The 23,959-nt window shown below is 34.3% G+C and overlaps 1 protein-coding gene across 5 annotated transcripts in view; it reads left to right on the top strand.

The window, feature by feature from the left end:
* LOC142323095 (uncharacterized) overlaps positions 1-23,959 on the top strand; it is a 352,611-nt gene that overhangs the window by 80,300 nt on the left and 248,352 nt on the right. For 4 of the 5 annotated variants that reach the window (XM_075362275.1, XM_075362276.1, XM_075362273.1 and 1 more), the window contains one exon: positions 12,062-12,207. In XM_075362275.1, the coding sequence (XP_075218390.1) occupies positions 12,062-12,207 (146 nt within the window). Of the gene's footprint in view, positions 1-12,061; positions 12,208-23,959 lie in introns of those variants that run through there. The other variant, XM_075362280.1, reaches the window with a different exon arrangement.

Raw genomic sequence — 23,959 nt, 5'->3', positions numbered from 1 at the left:
GTTATCTGTTCTATGCCGAATTTCTCTTGATATTTTCCAGCAACCTTGCTGCAAGATCTTCCTGAAGATCTCTTTCTAACTGGACGTGAAGAGAAAATCTCATACATATCGTGAATTTCTCCATTTCTAACAACGTGATCTATCTACGTTCAGACGCTTGTGAATTAAATCTACCTCTTTAACTTCCCCGGAGCTATCGATCTCTCTTCAAGAACGAATTCTTGAATCGAGAGACGTATCGAATTGAAACTTGGTCGAGACGTATCTCACCCTATTCTAAAATGTTAGCACCCTTCTGTCATTGACAACAGGGATATCTACTTACTATCAGATTTACAATGCATTATTGTACTTTAGAAATATTAAAAACGATAAATTTATTTCTGAAATATATATCGTTGTAGAATCTTTAATTTTATATACAATTTTTATGAAGATTAACTTCTACATTATTAAATTACATGTCTATAGGTAAACCGGTTTATTTTATTTTTTTCGAGTGTTTAATTTAAAATTTTACGTCATGATTAGTAGTTTATTAGTTTTGCGATATAATACTGTGAAATACATGAAACTTTAAGTTGTTGTATCGATCAGTTTCCAGGCTTGGATAATTACAAAAGGATGTTTTTAACTGCAGTTTCAATCTTTTATACTACAAGTTGACATCATTGTTTCCTGGATACTATTATCTGTCAGTTTGTTTATATTTTAACGCATAAAATTCTCTCTTTCCTATTTAAGTCCATCACTACCATATTATATTTTATCGATAAAATACGCAAAATAAGCTTCCGATTCACTTCACAGTGACTTATCATATTGTAATGTTTTTTTTTTTAAAAGTAAAAGTGACTATTATTTGTAACGTAGATTGCACATCGATAAAATATATACTTTTGGATAAGTTAACATTTTTAATTTACTAAATAAGGGTTAACATAATTAAATGTACCGCAAATTTTTGTATTCTGGAAACTCTTCCTGACCTCTAAGGAAGCCCCTTGAGTTAATATTACTACGGGTAGAGAAACTTCCAATATTAGAAAGTGAAAGGATAAGAAAGGGAGAGAAAATGCTAACGTAAATCGACAGATTGAAAAAGAAAAATTCAGAAGGAAAAACAACTGAAAAAATTCTTTCTTGAAAACGCTTGAACGAATAAAGGGGTAGGTTGACTGCTGTTACTATAATTTAAGCCCTAGGTCCGAAGGTATAAATACTGCTGACGACCGCCGAACTTGACTACAGTTTGCGATAAATGCGAGGATAGTGTGAGAGAGAGCATAGGAAGTTAGTGTGCGATAATCGTCGATCGTACGAGCGAAGAATGCATTACCAGAGTATTCATTTTTGCGTAGCGTTCTTGTTTGCGGTTAAGTACCGAAAGCTGCCGGCATCCGTGGCACGAGTGGTAGCGTCTCTGCCTATTATCCGGAGGTCCCGGGTTCGAATCCCGGTCAGGCATGGCATTTTCACACGCTAAAAAATTGTCGTTCATCTCATCCTCTGAAACAATACCTAACGATGGACTCGGACGTTAAGGAAAAAAGTATCGAAGGCTGTTCGGTGAGTTCGTTGTGAAACGGGACAAGGTGACAAACGATCTCGAGAAATCTTAATTGCCCAAAATGAAACAACTTTTAATCTTTTAAAGCCGTAAAAATTCTGAGTTTGATATTCCTGTGTAATATTATATTCGTGTATAAATATATATATATGCCTCCCCGTGATATTCCGAGGCATCTGATGTGTGCCATCTGTTGGTCGGGCGAGCGAAACGAGGCCCGACTGGTCCCTAGACCCATCCACAGCTCGTTTCGTTTTTCATTACCGTTTAGCCCGTCTAGGAAATGGTGTATTTTATATAGATGAATTTGTTCGATATTTATTGTTTTCAAAAAAGTTTGTAATCAGTTGTGAGGCGGAATTATATTCTTCGAAACTCTTTTCTGTATCTGGACTAGCTTCAAACTAAATATATATTTATTATCATAACAGAATTTACTAGGGTAAATCTCGTAGATCTCCGCGGCAGAGTGGTAGCGTCTCGTGTCATTTACTGACTGAATTGATGAAAAATTATGAATACAGTACAAATATGTTTAACCGGTATTTGATAGTTTGAATTATCAATTAATAGGACTGGTCCCAGCTTATCGGAAAAATGTTTAAGAACGATTTGTGGGAAAGTTAAAATAACGCCTTCTGAGTGCTATTATTTACAAGTTGTTTGACTGGTGTCTTCTTCCAGTCCTTTAGATTATGTGCCGACGTCTTCATTTTAACAGATATCTAAGACTTACTTATCTATTTTCTGTTTAAAATATGATAATCTTTGTCTTTTTTACTGTTTCAATCCTTACGTTACCATCGGGAATGCATATCATATATGTAATAGTGAAGATTTGCCGGTTGAAGCACAAAATTTAATGAACTGTGAGCCTCTATCACTCTGTGAGCTGGGTTTGAACTGAATGATTCAAATCAATCGAATGAATAATATTACAAAAATAATAGCATCAAATTTACATTAAATAAAATAATATTAGTCTAAAAATAAAATTTTGTTTAATAATAATGGGCTTCCCATTGGGACTGATGGTGAGGCTAAAGTGATGAGGTGATGCGAGCCCGTCATGCGAGGCTAGATCGATCATCACCATCAACTGGTAACAGACGGGGTGCCCCTGAGACGCTGTTTTGAAAGGAGAATTGGGGTGCTCCTATAATATTACTGCAAACAATCGTCCGATTTTAAAAATTCAAAGGGGGTATTCGCTACTATAATACAAAATCACGATGGACGAAACCGGAACAGAAATATATTCAGAAAAATCGAGTGGTCTGCGCTACGCCGAGACCAGGTTGAGCCCGACGAACTCCTGCAAACGGTCTTTGTAGAGTTTAATGACAGTACAACTACAGGTAGTGCTGTCGGCATCGAATTGAGCATCGAGCCCACTATTGTCGAATTTGATGCTTTATGGGGACAGGGCACAGCGGAAAGACGTATGCTGCCACTAATATTGTTCTGGGCTGTGACGGTGCATAAACTACAAGGGACTACCCTAGATAGAGCCGTCGTAGATCTGAGCGCTCGCATCCTTGCCAAAAGCCAGGCCTACGTAGCACTCAGTCGCGTGAGAAAATCGCAGAGTTTAGCCGTTAGTTGTTGGGATCCCAGAAAATTTCTCTATGATCTGCTCAATGCAAAGTCTCTCGAGGAACTCAATCGCTTGAGAAATCTTTAAGTTTAGATGGGTATACGCCAATTAAATAGATAAATTGAATTATTTATAGTTTCCTCGCTTGTCTCAGTACGTTAATACGTTATATTCATAAGTTTTCGAATTGTGCATTTTTTTCGATGATCACTAAAAAGTAACAAATAATAAAATAAATTATTATAAATAAAAAATATAACTGCCACAAAATAAAAAAATATTTAAAAAATAATAAAATGAACCAAAAAAAGGCAATAAATCGAACTAAAAAAAAAGAAGACAAGTTATGGAAATAAAGGACTAAACATCGCTATGCAAGAGGTAAAAGAAGATTATTCAGAAAAAAATAATTTCTTTTGAAAATTAGGTAAATCCTTCTGACTTTAGCCTATGAAAACAGGGAAGGGTTAGATGTAAAGTCTGGTTAATCCAAAATTTTGTTTATCCGAATGCGGGAGTCGTTGAGTTTTCGGCACAGTAATTTAAATGACAGGAATTCTCCGTTTTTACAACCGGGAGGGTTTACGATAAGAGTACTCAAGTCTGCTACCCTTAGTTTCCATACCGCTCAAATATAACGTTTAGGTACGTGTATTTATTTATAAGAATGTCTTTTATACGTTATCATGCAAACACACACGCGTACAACTTTCATATACATATTAAAAAAGCTGGCAAGAGGGTTGCATAACTTTACCGGCTATTGCCTTGACAGATTTTTATTTCAAACAAGATTTTTAAATATTAATGACTTAATTATGCAATATTTAAAGTAAATTGCGAAAAACATCAAAATGTTGAGTAAAAAAAATTGAGACCGGTTTGGCTCCCTCGATTAAATTGTGTTTTTACATTAAAGATTTTGCAATATTAAAAGTATAATTGAAAAAAAAATTTTTAGTAAAAACATTTGGATTCCTGTTGACGCTCTTAATCAAACTGTGTTTTTATTATAAAAATTATACTGTATTTAATGCATAATTACTAAAAAAAACTTGAAATTTTAGGAAAAAATTTAGGGCCTGTCTGAGCTCCTTGCTCAAAAACTATCCCATATGACATCTTTAATGAAACTGTAATTTCAAAAACATAAGTATCAGAAATTATTAAATAAAAATTTAAGTCGGGTCCTACGTACTTTTTTTAAAAATCTCACACGTTCTCAACATTAATACCAGATAGAGTTAGGTTTTCGATTTTAAAAAATAAAAGTTTAAAAATTGATTTATGAAGTAGGGGCTACATTCAGCCTCCTTGTTTTCGGGGTTTAAACGTTTATTTATTGGAATAATCATTTACTTCAATAAATCGGTCTGATTTGGAGCATTTTTATTCAGCAAGTTTAAAGAAAAATTATGGTTTACAAAACATAAATAAATAAATAAAATAAAAAATAAAAATACAGTATATATATATTTTAGAGGTGGGGAATAAATTTTAAGAAATTATTTTCTATAAATATTCATATATAGATTAAGTTTAACAAATATTCTGAAGTAAAGTTTACTCTAAATTTAACACCTCCTCTAAATAAAGACTAAAGTAAGAAAAAAAGTTTAAAAAACTTTTCTGCATTTTAGATCCGAGATCTATAATAATAAAAAAAATGTAGAAATTTCTTCATGGCACTATATATGAAATATAGACTTTCAAAATATTTTTTAAAAATATTAAAACCGAAGGGAGATAGAGCAAAATTACAAAAAAAAAACATATATTTCAACTTTAAGAGTTGGGGGTTAATTTTTTTGAATTATTTATATATACATTGTAGGTAATAGATTTGTTTTAATAAAGTTTTATCTAAAACATCTCCGAAGAAGATCGAAATAGGGTACGCCCATACATACATGGACATGTTTTTTGTCTAGATGAACTAGTCGGACCCTAAAACGTTTTAAGATTTGTAGAAAAATCCGATATCACATTTTTGACATGATCGCCATACTTTCCTCTTTATTTAGCTATATTAACCGGGTAATTAAAAATTAGATATGGAGAAAATATAATGGATTAAATACAAAATTTATTATTCAAGAGTAAATAACAAGAAGAGAAGGTACGTAAAGCAATAGTGACCTTACCTTAAACCGGCCCGATGATAAAATGCGGGTAATTTAATCAAATCAAATGCAACCGGTTCGAAGTATCAGTTTCTTCTAATGCGTATTATTGTCTTGGATTTCTGTTTCTCCCACAAAAATCAATATCCATAATTATTGTATATTTTTTCCTTTTAACTTATCTGGTGACTAAAGAAGCTTGGTTGTTATCACGCGTATAGTTATTATTATTTTTTTTAATTACACAGATTTGTGAAGTTTAGACAGTTTAGAAAATATATCGTACATAAACATATCGTTAAATATATCAAAAATATATATTTGTACCATTGTTATTGGTATTTTTGCATTTTTTAATACTATAATGTCATTTTTTTGTTAGTCTATTGAAAACATCACATTATTGGGACCTTCCAATAAAACCCTTAATTTCGTCAATAATCTATTTAAAAAAATTCAAGTCAACGGTAACGTTGCCTCCACATAAACTTACAAAAGGAGTTGAGTAAGTGTACTCGTACCGTACGGACGTGTTGTTGTGCTGCTCCGCGATTATAATATTTTTGGACTGGTTTTTCCGGCTTTTTCTTGGAGGCGGACAATAGGTATTGTTAGGTGGGTGTTTACTGGATGTGTTTTGAAAGTTTTACGATTTTTGGTTAACGGACGGATTTATTATTGTGATTTTTGTCGTTTCAACCTTATTGTCACAGGCAATAAGGATTATAGTGGAGCGTCTCTTCGCTGTACGTGATTAATCAGTTATCTCCAGCTGATAACAGATAGCATATCATTTAAATATTGTTGACTGTTATCTACGTTGGATACATTTAACATTTTTAGAAGTACATTAATTTCAATTTTAGTGATAACGAGAAGCAGTTGGTTATCTATTTGATAACAGACTATTATTATAGAGACTATTAGTACCTTATATAGGTAAGCTATTATATAGCTGAGCGTAAGCTATTGTGTAAGCAATTGCATGTACTCGTTGGAAACGGGGTTGTCCCCTGAGTACAATACCACACAAAGCCACGCCGGGGATAACTTCCTTTGGAAGGTATGTCCTGACAAAGTAGTACCAGTGCGCAGAAATTGCCACATGTGAAAAAAGTGGATCTTAAAGGTAAAAAGAGAGCCCGTCAAGGGTCCTCTGAGGAGGAGGAGGAGCTGCCAGAAACACTGGGCAGTCTGATATACCAACTTGGCCTGACGATGACTGCATTAAAGCAACACATTGGTCCTGGACTGACTAAATACATAGGTACACACGAGTCAGAGTTGAAAAAAATTTATGAGGGCCTAAACGCTCTGGCTGAGATGCCTACTTCGCCAGCAGTTCAGATAATGCAGGCAACACAAACAGATTTTCTGGTTGGAGATGATTACGAGGAGCAAATACTTAATAAGGAATTATCTGATGAAGAATTAATAGGGATGTTAAATAGGAGATGGCGGAATGCATTGAGGTCTAAATTGAGTTTGGTTACAGAGCTCCCCACTGAAGTGGGCGATACTTGTAGTTTGAGTGATATCAGTAAAATTCGTGGAAATATTGATGATGAATCTGGTAGATTAAAATATAAGGCAGGTGATGACATACTAAGGGATGAGCAAACGATACTGAATGAACATACAGAGGTTAAAAGAAATAAGTATAAAATTTTTTATGACTCAAACATGGAGGTACAGAATACAATGTTGATAATTCTGAAAGCTATGAGGAGAATTATGAACAATACCACTAATCTGTTCTACACAGTGCCTAATAACCATGTAGGTAATTACATGAAACAAGATAGTGTCTTATCTGAACAGGAGTAATGAGGAAACCACTAAAGTCTTGACGTTACACACCGATGTAGCTTCAACACAGGTTAGACCAGGACAGCCGCACATTATGAAGGCCACCCTACCTGTGGAGAATAGTAGAACCATAGTGGTAAAATCAGAGGGTAAGACCTATGCTGAACTTTTGGGGGCAATGAAAACAGCAGTAAATAGAGATGACGCTAAGGATGTTATATCAGTAAAAAAAGGGAGAAATGAAGCAGTCTTAGTAAGGATACAAGGACCAGAACGGGCAACAGAATTCACAAATATCCTCAAAGATAAGGTAGCGAATTTAAAAGTCGATCTCAGAACAAGAGGTGGAAGAAGAACAATAGTGCATATAAGAGATGTAGAAAGTGATACTACGGAAGAAGAGATCCTAGCCGCATTAAAGATGAGGATTGGTGAAGTGGAGGATGTGAAAATCTCCTCAATTAGACCAGGATTTGCTGAAACTAAAAATGTGACTATTGTCACATCATACAGGGTGGCGAGCAAAATAGTAGAGCAGCGAATAAGAATAGGCTGGGTTAACTGTAGAGCATTCATAAGAGAAGACACTGAGAAATGCTACAGGTACTGGGGAACTGGGCACAGACGCCACGGATGTAAAGGCCCTGATAGAAGCGACCTGTGCTTTAACTGTGGGGGTAGAGAACACACAATAGCTAATTGTCAGGAGCCCAAAAAATGTCTCAAATGTGATAGTAATGAACATAGGATTGGGGCATGGCAATGTGGAAAACACCAGGATGCTTAGAGTGCTACAGGCTAATCTAAACAGGAGTAGGCTGTCGCACGATCTTGTGTCTAGGCTGATAGTGGAAAAATATTTTGATTTTTTAATTGTAACTGAGCCAAATATTTATGAGGCAGCAAGAACAGGATGGCATACTGACACTGTAGGAAATGTGGCAATTAAAGATGTCAGTCATAAGATTGCTTAAAAACTTATTTTTAGAGGCAAAGTTGTTGTGGCTGCAGAAACACTGTCGGTAACAATCGTTGGAGTTTATATATCACTGAATGTGGATAATGTAGAATTTGATAGGACACTTGATGTAATTCAAAATGTGATTACTAACACAGACAAAAAGATCATAATGCTAGGTGACTTCAATAGTAGGCTGGTGGCAGCCGGGGACTGCAGTACCAGTAAGAGAGGAGAAATGTTGATGGAATTAATGGAGACAGTAGGATGTCAATGTATAAATGATGACACTCCAACATTCGAGGCTAGAGGTCATACCTCAATCTTAGACCTCACTATCCTGGATGATAGATTGAGAACACAGCAGTGGAACTGGCAAGTGCTACAACAAGATATAGCCAGTGATCATTATGCAACAATGTTTACACAGAAAGACATTAGTTTTAATAGTTATGATGGAGAAACTGTTCCTAGATTCACTGCAGAACAGATAGAGGCTATTACAGGAAAGGTTGCTATCAGATTAGCGGCTACTGAACAACTCACGCCAGAAACCCTTGCTAATATAATAAAACAAGAGATGGATAGGGAGATGCACAATGGAGTTAGAAAATGAATGGTGTATTGATGGACTGGAGAAATCGCTTATCTTAGGCAGATTCTGCAAAATAAAAGACGAATTAAGCAGAGTCTCAGAATAGCAGGTGGACTGAGATATGAAGAGGCCAACATGAGATACATAGAGGCAAGAAGAACATTAAATAGAACAATAAGAAAAGAAAAGAGAGATCGTTGGGCAAGGCTGTGTGAAGAACTCGGTAAAGATCCCTGGGGCATGGCTTACAGAATAATTACCAAAAGGTTCGATAGGTGTCTCACTGTAATTACAAAGGAAGAAACAGAAAGGATAATCCCCAGCCTATTCCCGCATTTCACGCCCAATGAGAGAAGACACACTGAATGTGAGAGCAGATGTTTTGCAGTGAGTGAGCTCTTATGCGCTGGACATATGTTAGCTATAAAGAAAAGTCCTGTTCCGGATTATACCCCAGTGGCAATTATCAAGAAACTTATCAATCAAGCTCCATGGGAGATGCTAGAGATGGTCAGTCATGGACTAGTAAACAAGACTTTCCCGGAGTGTTGGAAGGAGGCGAGAGTTGTGTTATTACCGAAGAGCACAGATGAAAGAGGAAATATGACATATAGACCATTGAGCCTCCTGAACACAACGGGAAAGCTTGTGGAAAAGATGCTGGCTGGCCGCATAGTGAGCGAGGTTGAGGAAGGCTTGGGCATAAGCCCAAATCAATATGGCTTCCGGAAGGGGAGATCCACCGTTCAGGCCATCAGTAAGGTGATTAATTGGGCCGAAGACTCTAGAAGAGGTACTTGGCGAACTAGACAGATTCCATTAATGGTATCATTTGACGTGAAGAATGCATTCGGCACAATAGCATGGAGACACATAAATATGTCCATGGAAGAGAAGAGAATCAGCTCATACCTGCGGAGACAAATTGAGGAATATCTCAATGAAAGAAGGTGTAAGATTAGTACACAAGAAGATGAAGTACACTTCAATATGTCAGGCGATGTGCCGCAAGGTTCAGTTCTGGGCCCATTACTGTGGGTCCTGGTCTTTGATGGCATTCTTAGTATCCAGAAGGGGTACAGCTTATTGCTTATGCTGATGATTTAGCTGTGCTCATACAAGCTAAATCAATGGAAGAAGTTAAAGATAAGACAAACCTGTCACTAGAAATAGTAGTTAGATGGTTGCGTACAAGAGGGTTACAGTTATCTGTGAATAAGTGTAAATATGTCAAGTTCACCGGACGTAGGGTACTAGAATCGGTTGATATACACATCGATGGTCACAGAATAGAGGAAGTACAGATGCTAAAATATTTGGGAGTCACATTGCAGAAGAACTGTCGTTTTACAGAACATGTTTTAAAAATATGTGATAGTGCAGAAAGAATGATGAGAAGTTTGAATGCGTTAATGTCAAAGAAGAGAGCACCAATGGCTTCGAAGAGAAGACTTCTTGCGTCGACAGTGACTTCTTCAATGTTGTATGCCGTTCCGGCATGGTGGTTAGCATTCATTATTGGAAGGAATAGAGATAGAATGAAGAAGATACACAGAGGGGTACTCTTAGGAGTTGTATCAGCCTACAGAACGGTCTCTTATGAGGCCTCTGTGTCCTTTCTGGAGTTTTCCCTATAGATCTTATCGCTAAATACAGAGTTGAGAAATACTTAGGCAGAACAGATAATGAAGTAAAAGAAGAGATATATAACTTACGGCAGCAAAGATGGCTGGATGCAGGGGTAGCTAATTGGACTAGATTATTAATACCTGGCATATTAATATGAACAAGTAGGCGTCACGGTGAAATGGATTATTATGTTACACAATTTTTAACAGGGCATGGTTGTTTCAATGCATATCATCTTCATAAAATTGCCAAAAGAGATCAGTCTATGTGTATGTACTGTGTAGAACAACATGATGTTGAGCATACCATTCTGAGGTGCCACAAATAGCAGGACTTAAGGCAGTATGCAGGCATTAGAGGGAAAACGCCGAAGGAAACAGTTGATTATATGCTTGACAGTGAGGTAAAATGGAAAAAGGTTGCTGATTACATAAGAACAGTTTTAAAGCAAAAGAGCATAAATGAGAGAAATATGGGGTACTAGTTTGTTAGGTGGGGTGGATAGCCTCAGCAGTGAGAGCCAGCATGCTGAGGTGTGCTGGTTTCAATGATCTGCTGAGGACTCCTTGGGTGTGTTTGGTAGGAATAAAAAATAACAAAAGATCCATGGGCCAACCACGGCATTCAGGTATGGTGTGGTGCCATAAAGGACAAAAATGAAAGAAACCTCAAAAGAGCCACCGGTTAGCCCGACCTGCCATGCCGGTAGGTGGGGAGGGCTAATTAGAGTAACGGACACTCCCCTGGGTGGCGTAATACTCATCAAGTCGGTCCGGCCCAGAAAGTAAAGAAAAAAAAAAACTTACAAAAGTAGGAGTCAATTAAATTTCTGTTTGGTCGAAGTCCACGTAGATTTTACACGTTAGTGTGAACTCCTGTCGGCAGATCCACAAGTTCTAGGAATAATTTACAGTGTGGTGTTGAAGGTTTTATCATAAATATTTTGTATATAAGACCTACGTATCTGAGGCGATTGTTATTTAACTAAATATCATCTCACAATGATACTTAGCAAAACGAGTTGTACGAGCGCACAAAAACACTCCTTCCTCTCGCGATATACAACGCCAAAGACCTATTGCGAGAGGTCAATCCTTTTTTTTTTCCTGTTTAGCCTCCGGTAACTACCGTTTAGATAATACTTCAGATGATGAATGAGGATGATATGTATGAGTGTGAATGAAGTGTAGTCTTGTACATTCTCAGTTCGACCGTACCTGAGATGTGTGGTTAATTGAAACCCAACCACCAAAGAACACCGGTATCCACGATCTAGTATTCAAGTCCGTGTAAAAATAGCTGGCTTTACTAGGACTTGAACGCTGGAACTCTCGACTTCCAAATCAGCTGATTTGGGAAGACGCGTTCACCACTAGACCAACCCGGCGGGTGAGAGGTCAATCCTACTCTCGTTGTTCTTAACTTTAACGGAACGGGATTCATCTACTTCTACCGTTAAGTTCGGACTTGCTGTTTCTTTCGGATTTCATAATATACAATCTACACACTCTTCCCGCTTATAACTTTTCTTTTTTTTCAATCTGTTGTAGCATCAGCACTTATCGTTAATTCTCCAGTGCAAAGAGCGGTGGCGGGGGAATTTTTTTACCCCCCAAGAATAAATGAGTAACACAATAATATCAAATTATGATTAGGTATCCTGTAACCAAATTTCCTTCTTCAGTTAGTGTTAATAACATAAACTATACGTATATCATAATTACTATATCACTTCACATACATTTACAATTAAAAAAAAAAATGTAATTTCTATTTGCAGGGCTTGGTATCACAGCAGACTAGCCCAGCTGTCGGTGGCAAGTACTTCTCTCTGTATGTATTGCTGGCTGGCATCCTCGGTGGCGTTTTCCTACTTTTTTCCTTGTTCCTGTTCTGCAAATTCTGCCGTGGAAAATCGCGACAAGGGTAAATTGATTTCATTATTTCCGCTATTACTTGTTTTATATATTTTTTAAAAAAGCTTATCATTTAGCTTGCTTTAAGATGATCCATTATTTAGCTTTTGATTTAATTTCACTTTTAATATATAATATATAGGCCTATCCAAACCAAAATGACATACCAGGAACGCGATTTATATTTAAAGTTTCCTATTACTTTTACATTGATACGCTCTAATTTATATGCTATACTTCGCTTTTGTCGCTTTTGGTATTGAACCGTTGACCGGAAACTAAATCTAAAGTTATGATAGACGTAGTGAAATAGTAATTCTAAGCGATTAAATTTATAACTGGTCAAATAATACGTGGTCATTATCAAATTATAAAGTTTGAGATCAACTTTTTGTGACTTACAGGAATGACAAATATAAATAGGAAGTTAAATATCGGTACTTGTTTTATGTAAGATGAAATGTCTCAAGTACAATGGAAATAAATATAACGTGGTCAGATGTGAATTACCAGACTTAGAATTTCCAAAATTTTGATTGATTTTTTATGAAATTTAAGCATTTATTGATTAGTGACCGATAAGTTAGACAGAATAACTAAAGTAGTATTATCAAACCAGAAGATCGGGATATTTTAATTTTAAAATCAACAAAACAAAATAAAATATCAAACTTTCTTCTTTTTAGGGAACCAAAATAAAAAGCTAACGATAAGAATTTTATAGTGAAAAAAGGTAATAAAAAAAACTTCTGTGAATGGCTCTTCAGTAACTAAATGGTGTTAATTACTTCGAATAAATTAACTTCGATTAAATACATTATGTTAAGAGTTAATATAATGTGTGAACGAATAAATGATATTGACCTTTCACATAGTACATTAAATTTCTGTAGTTACTCACTGTATTAATATTACATAAATAAATATATTAATTAGTAATTTAATATCAGAGCGATGTCTTATAATGCATATGGGTAGTAATTTTTTGATCTACTTTATGACAAATAATTGGGATTATTTTCATGGCGAATATAGCTACAATAGCTATTTAAAGGGGAAAGAATAGTCATCATGCCAAAAATGGAGTATCTGGAGTTTTTGCAAATCTTTTAAGTTTTAGGCTCCACAACCCCCAAAAAGTAAAAAAATATATATAATGAATATATTGGGTTGGACTCCCGACCCAATGAAACTTACTTAAAACTATCTCTCTGTTTTTCTGTTTAGCGACAAACGGTTTTGAAGTATTTTTTATTGTAGAATACAAATGCGGCAACCACTTTTCAGTGACAAAATGACAGTGAAAAAATAGTATCCTAAAACTGAACAGATTCGCGTTAAAATCAGGTTTTATCATCTTGAAAATGGAAAGCAGCAAAAAAACAACTATTTGTCGTTTTAAAAGAGGTCATCGTGTGACTTTGGTCACCGATATATATATATATATATATATTTTTTTTTCTTTTGCTCTAACTCTTTTATTCTTTATGATTAACAGCCAAGGAAGTCATGCAATATTTTTCCGGCTTTTATATTAAGAGTTTTGATGCCGGTTGTGATTCACTTATGAAAAAAACTTAGAGTAATATATTTATACTAACCGTGCCTTTTTATTAAAGTCAAGTTTAATTAACGTTACTGAACGAACGGCAAAAATATTTACAAACAACAGTCAATTTAAAATTAATAAAAATCCCAACACTATTACAAAAGATTTTCATTTTCCAGATTGTTAAAGTAAAAAATATTATATTAAAGATTATTTTGTTGTAATTAGTTGAACGTTTTATTTACGTTTTCTTTTTTGAAATTATGAAGTTTTGAGGTCCCTGTTTCAGAAAATAAAAAAAATAAAAATTAAGTGTGTGTGCATGAATTTCTATGTTTGCGCGCGTGTGTATATGATCAGATAGATGTAAGCTATAAGTATTTGTGTGAATTTGCGCGCGTAAGAATATATCAGTAAAGGCTGGCTTGTTAACATAATTTAACGTTAATGTTGTTATTTTAACGCGCGTGCGCGCGCCCACACACACACACACACACACACACACACACACACAAACACACACACACATAGGCCAAAAACTAAAGTTGTTTAAAAATTATTTTTTGTAAATATTGATAAGTAAAAAAAAAACCTCTTCTTAATAAAAACTGGTGAATATTTTATTAGTTGTTGATTGGTCAAAGAAAAAAATGGACTGTCAACCGAATCGATCACCAAATGGTGGTTTACTGACTTGTAATTTAGTCTAATGCTCATTAATCATCATTATGATTGATCAGACCAGCACCAATAAATTATTTTGATCGGTTGATGATCGATAAACTTATTGGATTACTGATTAATCTGTAACTTGCGAGTATATCGGTCAATTATTATCCTTTCATTTAAGTTTTAGTAAATGTAAAGATACGTTACCACAGTTACACCACCGAATTTTCTTTTAATTTATATTCATAGCTGAGCTACCGGTATGTGAAAGCTATATCTATAACCTAAGTACCAACGTATACATAGCTGTAGAAGTGCCCGCTAAACCAGATTGGTGAAGCGGTCCAGGCTGCATTCTTATATCATTTAATTTCCGTTACAGAATGAAAAGAAGTTTAGTTATATATTTTTTTTTTGTTGAAAAGATGTTATTTTTAATTTTGTAATATTCTCAAACCATTTACATATTCAGTATCAGTTCAAATAAAATTTCTGAGAAATTTAGAAGAGATCATGACACGTGTATACAGTAAAACGTTAACAAGATGAATTTAGCCAAATTATAAATCCTGTCGTTCAGTTCATACTGGAGAAAAGGCATAGTTGTTAAGAGATTGCTTGATTACAATTTACTTTAGATGAGATGGTTTGTATAACTTGTAGAAGTCGCATAATTTGTGTGATAAAAAACAAATGGTCCTAACGCCTAAGCGGTTTTGATGTCTATAAATAAAATAACAGTCAAACACTTTTTATAAAAAATTGGGCCGATTGAATGTGAATTAAAAAAAACAAGAGTGGTTAAGCTGATGGGTGTTACTGATGTATTATCTTAATCATAGCCAATAATATCTTGTAAATCGATTGAAAGGCAAAAATAGAGTAATAAAATTAACGAACCGTTGACTAAGGAATATAGAGCCTTGATTTTAGTGGTGGGATTTGCAGCTCCTGCAGATCCTGAGAGATATACCGACGGAGATTTAGCTACTGGTAGGCCACCAGATCAGGTTTCAATAGATTGAGAGTCAGAATAGGAAATATCTTACAGAAGCGTCTGTTTTCCATAGTAGGAACGGCTTTAGAGCAACCTGTTTCTATGTCTTAAAAGCGGCTGCAATCAGCGCCTCTATGTTATGGGCGGCTGCGGGTGATCAGTAGGCGGAGGGTAATGGTACATCACTAATTTTATAAGTATTATCATCACCGTATTAGTTTCCTGTTGTTAAATTTTTCGTGATTAAATCTGGGAATAGAGGTGAATGGAGACGGACGTGGTGCAAGAGACTTGTCTCTGGGCAGATAACCATCTGCCCAGATTTTAATGAATTAATCAAAACTTAATAATGAAATTAACGTAATTTTTTAGCAGTGAAACTTTAAAGGTGTGGCATCTCATTTGTTTAATGTGGAGCATTTCGCAGTTGAACCAGTTTATTTCATGTATTTCAGGGTTAGTGCTTTTTCCTTATTGTTTTTTGAGTGTGATCGTCCAGTATTGCTTTAACCAACTATTTTATGTGATGGTTATTTTGGTTTTAAGCATCACACACAATTTGCAATGCCTTTTTAATATATAAAAATACTGTATTTACTTCACGATATTCTACATTGAACAAGCGGGATGTAGATTCAAAAAAAGAGCTCGCACAAACGTGCATGCAATATTTTACACGTACACTGAAAAGGAACACCTTTTAATACCATTGAAGATTACGAAATATACAAACAACTATTTACTAAATGAAAATATAAAATTCAAAATCACTTTTTAAAATACATGTCTTTATAAAAATCGCCAGCCATTACATTAGTTAGTGTCAGAGAGAAAAATAGCAACACCAATCACTGGAATTTAGTCTTAAACGGTATTATGAAATAAATAACGAAAGAAATTCATTAAAATTGTTTTTATTTTTCACCACGGACCTTTATGGGAAAAATATCGTTAATTACTTACTTTAAATTATTGATTATTGATTATTATTTCGCAATTATCAAGCTCGGATGCCGAGCTTGATAATTGCGAAGTTAACGTTTTAACTGCAGTTTTAGCAATCTAAAATAAATTCTCCAGATGTTATTCTATCTTCTTGACAGTTAGTATTCTTAAGCCCTTTGAACTCATCTGTAATATGGTGTGCGTGTGTTATTTAAGAGGTTACTAAAACAAGAAAGGGGATATCATGTATGTATGTAAAAATATTTAATTTCATATCCTTGTTTGTGATACACAGACAATTAATTCCTTTTTATATAAGAAACATATAATATTTGAAATAGGCACAGCATAGTTAATTAAATAAAGATTCTGAAAATAAAAGTAAATGATATATTTATATTTAAATATATTATTAAAATTAAGAATCAAAACCATAACTGTTCACCAACCTAATAAAACTTTTAAAAGATGAAAATTAAAAATGAAATTAAGCTTATAATTTTAAATCTTTATGCATGTTTGTTAATGCAAAACAAATTAATAATACATTTTAAACCTCTTACTAACAAGATACACGGACAATAAAAAAGCTTTTGCAACCCTTCTGCTGATATATATCTACAGTTTATTTAAAAACGCATGTATGTTGAGGTCAAACATTTTAATCTGTCTGCGCCTAAATATTTAACATAAATGATGATGTTAGATTATATAAGAAATAAACAAAGCTACCGATTTTAAATAATAAAATACCAGTATAAATATAAAATCCCAGAATAAGACCATATAAAACTGTTTAAATTAATAAGTATCAATATAATCTTCGTATTAAAATAAACGATACATAAAATGATATTAAAAACCTGAAAACAAATTAAACTGTAAAAATTGAAAAAAATTATGTTGTAGAATCGCCAATTTTTTTAAATTCAGGATTAAAGAACATGTAAACTCCATAAAAAAATAAGTTAAATATATTTATATATATATTATATTTATATTACTGAAGGCTCGTTTAGCACAAGCTAAACGAGCCTTCAGTAAGAAATATAATTTGTTTACATCAAAAATTAATTTAAATGTCAGGAAAAGATTTTTGAAAGTGTATGTTTGGAGTGTCGCTTTATATGGAAGTGAAACTTGGACAATCGGAGTATCTGAGAAGAAAAGATTAGAAGCTTTTGAAATGCGGTGCTATAGGAGAATGTTAAAAATCAGATGGGTGGATAAAGTGACAAATGAAGAGGTATTGTGGCAAATAGATGAAGAAAGAAGCATTTGGAAAAATATAGTTAAAAGAAGAGACAGACTTATAGGCCACATACTAAGGCATCCTGGAATAGTCGCTTTAATATTGGAAGGACAGGTAGAAGGGAAAAATTGTGTAGGCAGGCCACGTTTGGAGTATGTAAAACAAATTGTTGGGGATGTAGGATTTAGAAGGTATACTGAAATGAAACGACTAGCACTAGATAGGTAATCTTGGAGAGCTGCATCAAACCAGTCAAATGACTGAAGACAAAAAAAAAAAAAATATTTATTATATTTATGTAACTGTAAAACTTATACAGTGCTTCATTTTAATCACTCCAAGCGATTTTCTCGTAAACTACGCACAAAACAAAAAAAATTACATAAAGAAAATTTACTCAGATTGGAGAGAGGGAGAAACAGCTTATGGTGACTTTAGATTTGACCTTATTTCAAGGTTAACACGATTTCTTCAAATAGAATGACCTATTTTTGACCCACCAATGAAAAGAGCAGAAAATTTTATATTGGAATATGTGGTCACACATATTTCAATGTGAAATCTCTGATGGTTAGTTGTATGACCTTCAAAGAAAGGTCCCAGGTTATATTTTTACCCTCGGCCTAACCTTGGGAGCCAAATTAGAATCACCGTTACAATTGTACGCGCGAAAAGGGCCACGCCCTTCCAGGAAACCAACACGCTCGAATTTGAATTAGTGCATGCGCACCAGGTCCCTACCGCTATCCCCCTTTCATCTCCAACCCTCCCTTGCCAATGAACCCCCCTTCTCGTTACTTAAGAAAAATATAAACAAAGTAGAGACGTACCTCGAGGATGGTTCTGATCACCGTGCCGCAGTTGCACTAGGAAGCGTCACTGAGGTCCTCGTCGTCGCCTGGTACACCAGGAGCCAGTGATTGAGTAATCGCGCGCGTGTTAACGTCTGCGGAGTAGCTTGATGTTGACGGTGCGAGTGTTGGCGTGCCACTGAAGAACAGCTACCTTACATCACTGCCGCCAGTTTAACGCGCGCAAAGCCAACACCCAATCGTTACAACTTGCAAAGTACCACAACCAACTGCTAATCCCATTATTTGTTATACTATAAATAATAATAATAATAATAATAATAATAATAATAATAATAATAATAATAATAATAATAATAATAATAATGATGATAATAACTACTTTAATATTTCAAAGATTGGTAGTACATCAGCTGTTGTAGTCGTCTGCGTGCACACAAAGTGCAAAGCCTAATTTAAAAAGATAAATGTCTTATGAGAAATGTATTTTTATAAACGGAATGAAAAAATATATTTGTGTTAAACATTCTCATCACCAATCATAACATAATTTAACACTGGACGGATCCAATATCAGATTATATCACAGGCCTTGAACCTTTTCCAGCAATGAGAATAACTTATTTTAAATAAAACAAGTCGTACATCACTGTATGGACATTTAATGTGTTTTTGTTTTGTGTATTTATGTGAAAATTTGTGATGAATATGTTAACGTGTAGTAGTCCTGAAAAGGATTATTTTGTTATATAATCTTCATAATCGCCGAGTTTATTCGAAAACGATGTTGTAGGTTTTCCCCACAATATCCTTGAAGACCAATTTTGTCTTCATTGTCAAAAGCTGTTTCATCTCGTCATCTTTCAACCGTTCGGCGAATTTTTTCGGGAGAAAGAGTTTACGTTCTTCCTCCTCAAACCGAAGTGTGCAAAGAATAGTAGTCCCGTGTTTAGTTTTTATTTTTTCCAGTGATATAATGTCATATTCTTTTTCAACTTGTAATTCACTAACACTTGTGGTCTCAGTGTGGTTTGACGAAAGTTTGTTGTGCTATATTGATGTATGCGTTCAAGTCAAGAGACAGTGACGGAATGAAAAAGCAAACGAACTAAAACGTAACCCCTCCTACAATGCCTCATATCCACTCCTACAATACCTACGCATCCAGTCGACCTCGAACATGTTTGAGCAGCAAACCCTCGCACACATAAACGGTTATTGTTAAAAGTCTTATCACCAACCAACAGAAATGCAGTAGAGATATCACATGACAGCAGCCATCATTTATTTGTACGCGTGCAAAATATCACACCCAAACCGTTTTAACAACACGTCCGTCCGATACTCATCACTGCAATCTTGTGACGTCATTGCCACCAGATCCGGTCAACTGTAAACATGGTTATCCGTTATCTCCCAGGCGCAATCGGTCAACCTTGAACACGTTTGACCATATCTACCAGCCGCTTCTAAGAAACGTAATCGGAAACGACTCACCCGGTATTGCACTAAATAAGACGAAGTTCATCAAATAAATTTAAAAACCGTTCATAAAACAGCATAAACATGGTGATACAAACGTAAAACGAACACGATACAAACATAAGTGTACATAGAAACAATGTAAACGGTCATTAAACAAAGATGAAATGAAAATGTTACAAACATCAATGTTCATAAAAACAACGTAAACGATGATTAAACATGAAACGCACATGATACAAACATAAAAACAATGTAAACAAATATGATACAAACATTAAATACAAATTGCAAAAAATAATAGTTTTCACCTAATAAATAATATGTTATAATTTCCACACCACAACATGAGGTATGTAACAGAGATGAGATCTTTTTTTAACGAGTGAAGTCTCTCCTCAGTAGGCCTATATAAATCACTCGTATTATTTTTTCTTTATTTTATTTTTGTTTTTTCTTTTGTTTTAAATAATTTTTTTTCTCGAAAAATATTTAATTTTTACGAAAAGGATATCGGATGTTTTGAGTGTAAAATTTATAGACACTTTTAAATTTATGTCTTCGAGTTTGGAAAAATTAACATCCAATTTACCAAAGGAATCATTTGCTCACGTTAAACAGCATTTCAGCATAGACGACTTAGCTTTGGTCAAGAAAATGGGTGCACATTCTCACAAATATATTGATTCATGGTCAAGATTGAACGAAACGCAGTTACCGGCAAAGGAAAGTTTTACAGATCATTAACGATTCGCATATTACCGACGATGATTTTCGTAACGCGAAAATAGTCTCGGAACATCTTAAATGTAAAACGTTGGGTGAATACAGCGACGTATATTTAAAATGCGATTTGCTGTTGTTGGCCTATGTTTTCGAGAATTTTAGGTCGTTATGCCTACGAGTATATCATCTACGAAAATATCATCAAGATGATATTTTCGTATTATCTATCGGTACCGAGTTTAGCTATTGACGCCATGTTGTATAAAACTAATATCGAATTGTAACTATTCAACGACACCGACATGTATATGTTTAATGAATCCGGCATCAGAGGTGGCATTTCAACGTATATAAAAAACACGTTGTAGCAAATAACAAATATGTTGAAAACTGTAACACTAGCGCTCCCAGTAAATATATAACTTATGTAGACGCCAATAACGTATACGGATTTAGTATGAGTCAGCCTTTACCGTATAAAAACTTTAAATGGATCGATAAACAACATTTTAATCAGTTTTAGGTTCTATAATGAATCATGCTGACGATGCAGATACAGGCTATATATTCGAAGTTGATGTAACGTATCCGACAAGCTTGCACTATTATCATAACGATTTGCCATTTTTACTGGTGGCGGAAGTGCCGCGCGGTTCAAGGTGTAGAAAATTATTGATCACATTAGACGATAAAACAACTTATGGCTGTCACAATGTAGTTTTAAAACAAGCTACGGCGAACGGATTGACTGTAAACTAAGTGCACAATATATTATCGTTTAATGAGAAAGCGTGGTTAAAGAACTATATAGATTTGAATACTGAAAACAGAAAAAGAGTCCCAAACGAATTCGAAAAACTACTATTTCAAATGGATGAACAATTCTGTATTCGATAAAAGTATGGAAAACGTAAGAAACTACATGAATTTTTTAAACCGTTGGTCGATAAAATCAAACTGAACCAAATATACGGTGCAATTAAATAAGCCGATTTATGTAGGATTAACCATATTTGATCATAGTAAAACTGTACGATTCTCATTACATGTTATGAAGCCTAAATACGGAGATAAAATTAATTTATGTTGCATGAATATCGGTAGCTTCATCTGCAACTTTGAAACTGATGATTTTTACACCGAAATGAGATGCGATGATCTGTTTCAACATTTCGATACATATGATTATCCAAAATATCACCCAAATCATTGTACAAAAAATAAAAAAGGATTGAGCACATAAATAGACGAGGTAAACAGCAATCAAATAATCGAATTTATCGGATTGAAATCGAAAATATACGCTTTTAAAACGGCAAAAAATAAAATTCTGAAAAAAGCAAAGGGTGTAAAAAACAATGTAGTGAAAAAAAGTATTACATTCAACGATTATAAACTCTGTTTCTTCGAATTGGGTTTGGAAATTTACAGATTACATTGTTTAGATCGAATAAACTTACGAGAAACACTATAGTTACAAATAAATATGCTTTATTGAATTACGACGACAAAAGAGTGGCTATAGCTAACGTCAGTACACTAGCCTGGTGACATTACAATATTCCGTTGGAATTGAGGCTTTCATATGAAAATTAGTTTTGCGTCGTTGCAAAACCGGTAGTAGATTTAGCCATGACGATATGGTGTACAGCAATATAGCAGTATATAGCGATCTATTTACATTTATTTGTTAATCTCGTGAACTTAGTAGTGTTGTTTGCTGAGAAATGAAGGCTTATTTTCTTTTTTCAGGCGGCACATCTTTACCGTTCAACAACTTGATATCATCAAACTGAATACCGTCTGTCGTTTCTTTTCTTCCGTTACCTACAATATAAACATCATTCTGATTGATTTCATCAAAATCAGATTACATAAATATTTTTCTTAATTTCTTCGGTAAAAATACGCTACCAATATCTTCAATTTGCAATAATTGTAGGACCGAATTTAGTGTCTATTAGCTTTAACCTTTTACTTTTTTACATCATATTAAGCTGTAATTCGCTATTTTTTTACATTTATTTATATCGTTTGCGCGATTACAAAGTTCATCAATTTTCTACGTCTTTCGACATCTTTATATAGAAAAGTATCTACGTGTAAAGCTAACATTTTATTGTTGTTAAAATGCTTTGTACAGTTATATGAAAAACTTTTTAACAAGTTATAATTGTTTTCTTCCACTAGAACGATGTAAATTAAAGCCGATTTACTGAAAGAATTACATAAACCCGCTAGGCGTAATTATCCAACTAGAAAAGCCTCGATCAAGGGATTGGGTGACACATACCAAAGACTTAGTCGAAATGATTCCTTATTTCTGACTGAATAAGGGTTACAAATAGTTTTTGACCGTCAGTTATTTTTTTACTAAATCCCGTAAGCTGTACCGTTAAAGAAAAAACGGGTATAGAAGTCACATACGCCTTGCGACCGATATTTTAAAAATACAAAATGAAACTCTTTGAAACGGATCAGGGGAAAGAATTTTACAATCCGCACGTTAAAATGTTGTTGAAACAATGCAAAATAACCCATTATTCGACATTTTCGGATAAGAAACCAGCTATTGTCGAACGTTTCAATAGAACGTTGAAAACAAAGATGTGGACAAAGTTTTCAGGACGCGAAACTTATAAGTGGGTCGATATCCTACAAGCGTTAGCAGACGAGTACAACAATACCGTTCAACCGAAAGATGTAAATAGCAATATTGAATCGCAAGTGCTTGCAAATCTAAACAAAAAATACGTTAGGAAACTGATTAAAATTAAGTTCAAAGTTGGCGATGCGATTCGAATAAACAAATATAAACAGACATTTGAAAAGGGTTATTTGCCGAATTGGATGGATTAAATATACAAAATACATACAGTACACGCCGAATCTCGACCGGTTACATATGAATTGATTGATGGTAGAAATGAAACAATAAAAAGTCGCTTTTACCAACAGGAATTACAAAAAAAATTAAACGGATGGTTGTATATTCATCCGTTTAGTTAAAAGGGGTCGTTGGGATTCGATATAAGTTACAATTCGTGAATAAATTTAAGTGACGTCGTCGAATGAATATGTTCTTGATTTTTCTTTTCTATTATGTTTATATAGATTGCCCGCACAATGTTACAATTGATTGGCGCGTTACTGATGTGTTTATTTTTTGAAATGTATTACTTGCGTGAAAGAGTTGAGAAAATTAATAACAAAATTACATATATTATACATCGTCGTAAATACCCATAGTTCATTGAAAAGTCTTTATTTTATTCTTTATTCTTAGTTTTTATATATAGATAGTATGAAGAAAATACGTTTAAATAAAAT

The sequence above is a fragment of the Lycorma delicatula genome, chromosome 4, assembly GCF_047948215.1.
Source record: "Lycorma delicatula isolate Av1 chromosome 4, ASM4794821v1, whole genome shotgun sequence".
NCBI lineage: Eukaryota > Metazoa > Arthropoda > Insecta > Hemiptera > Fulgoridae > Lycorma > Lycorma delicatula.
Note: the sequence above shows the minus strand (reverse complement) of the source record. Positions and strands in the feature narration are given on the sequence as shown.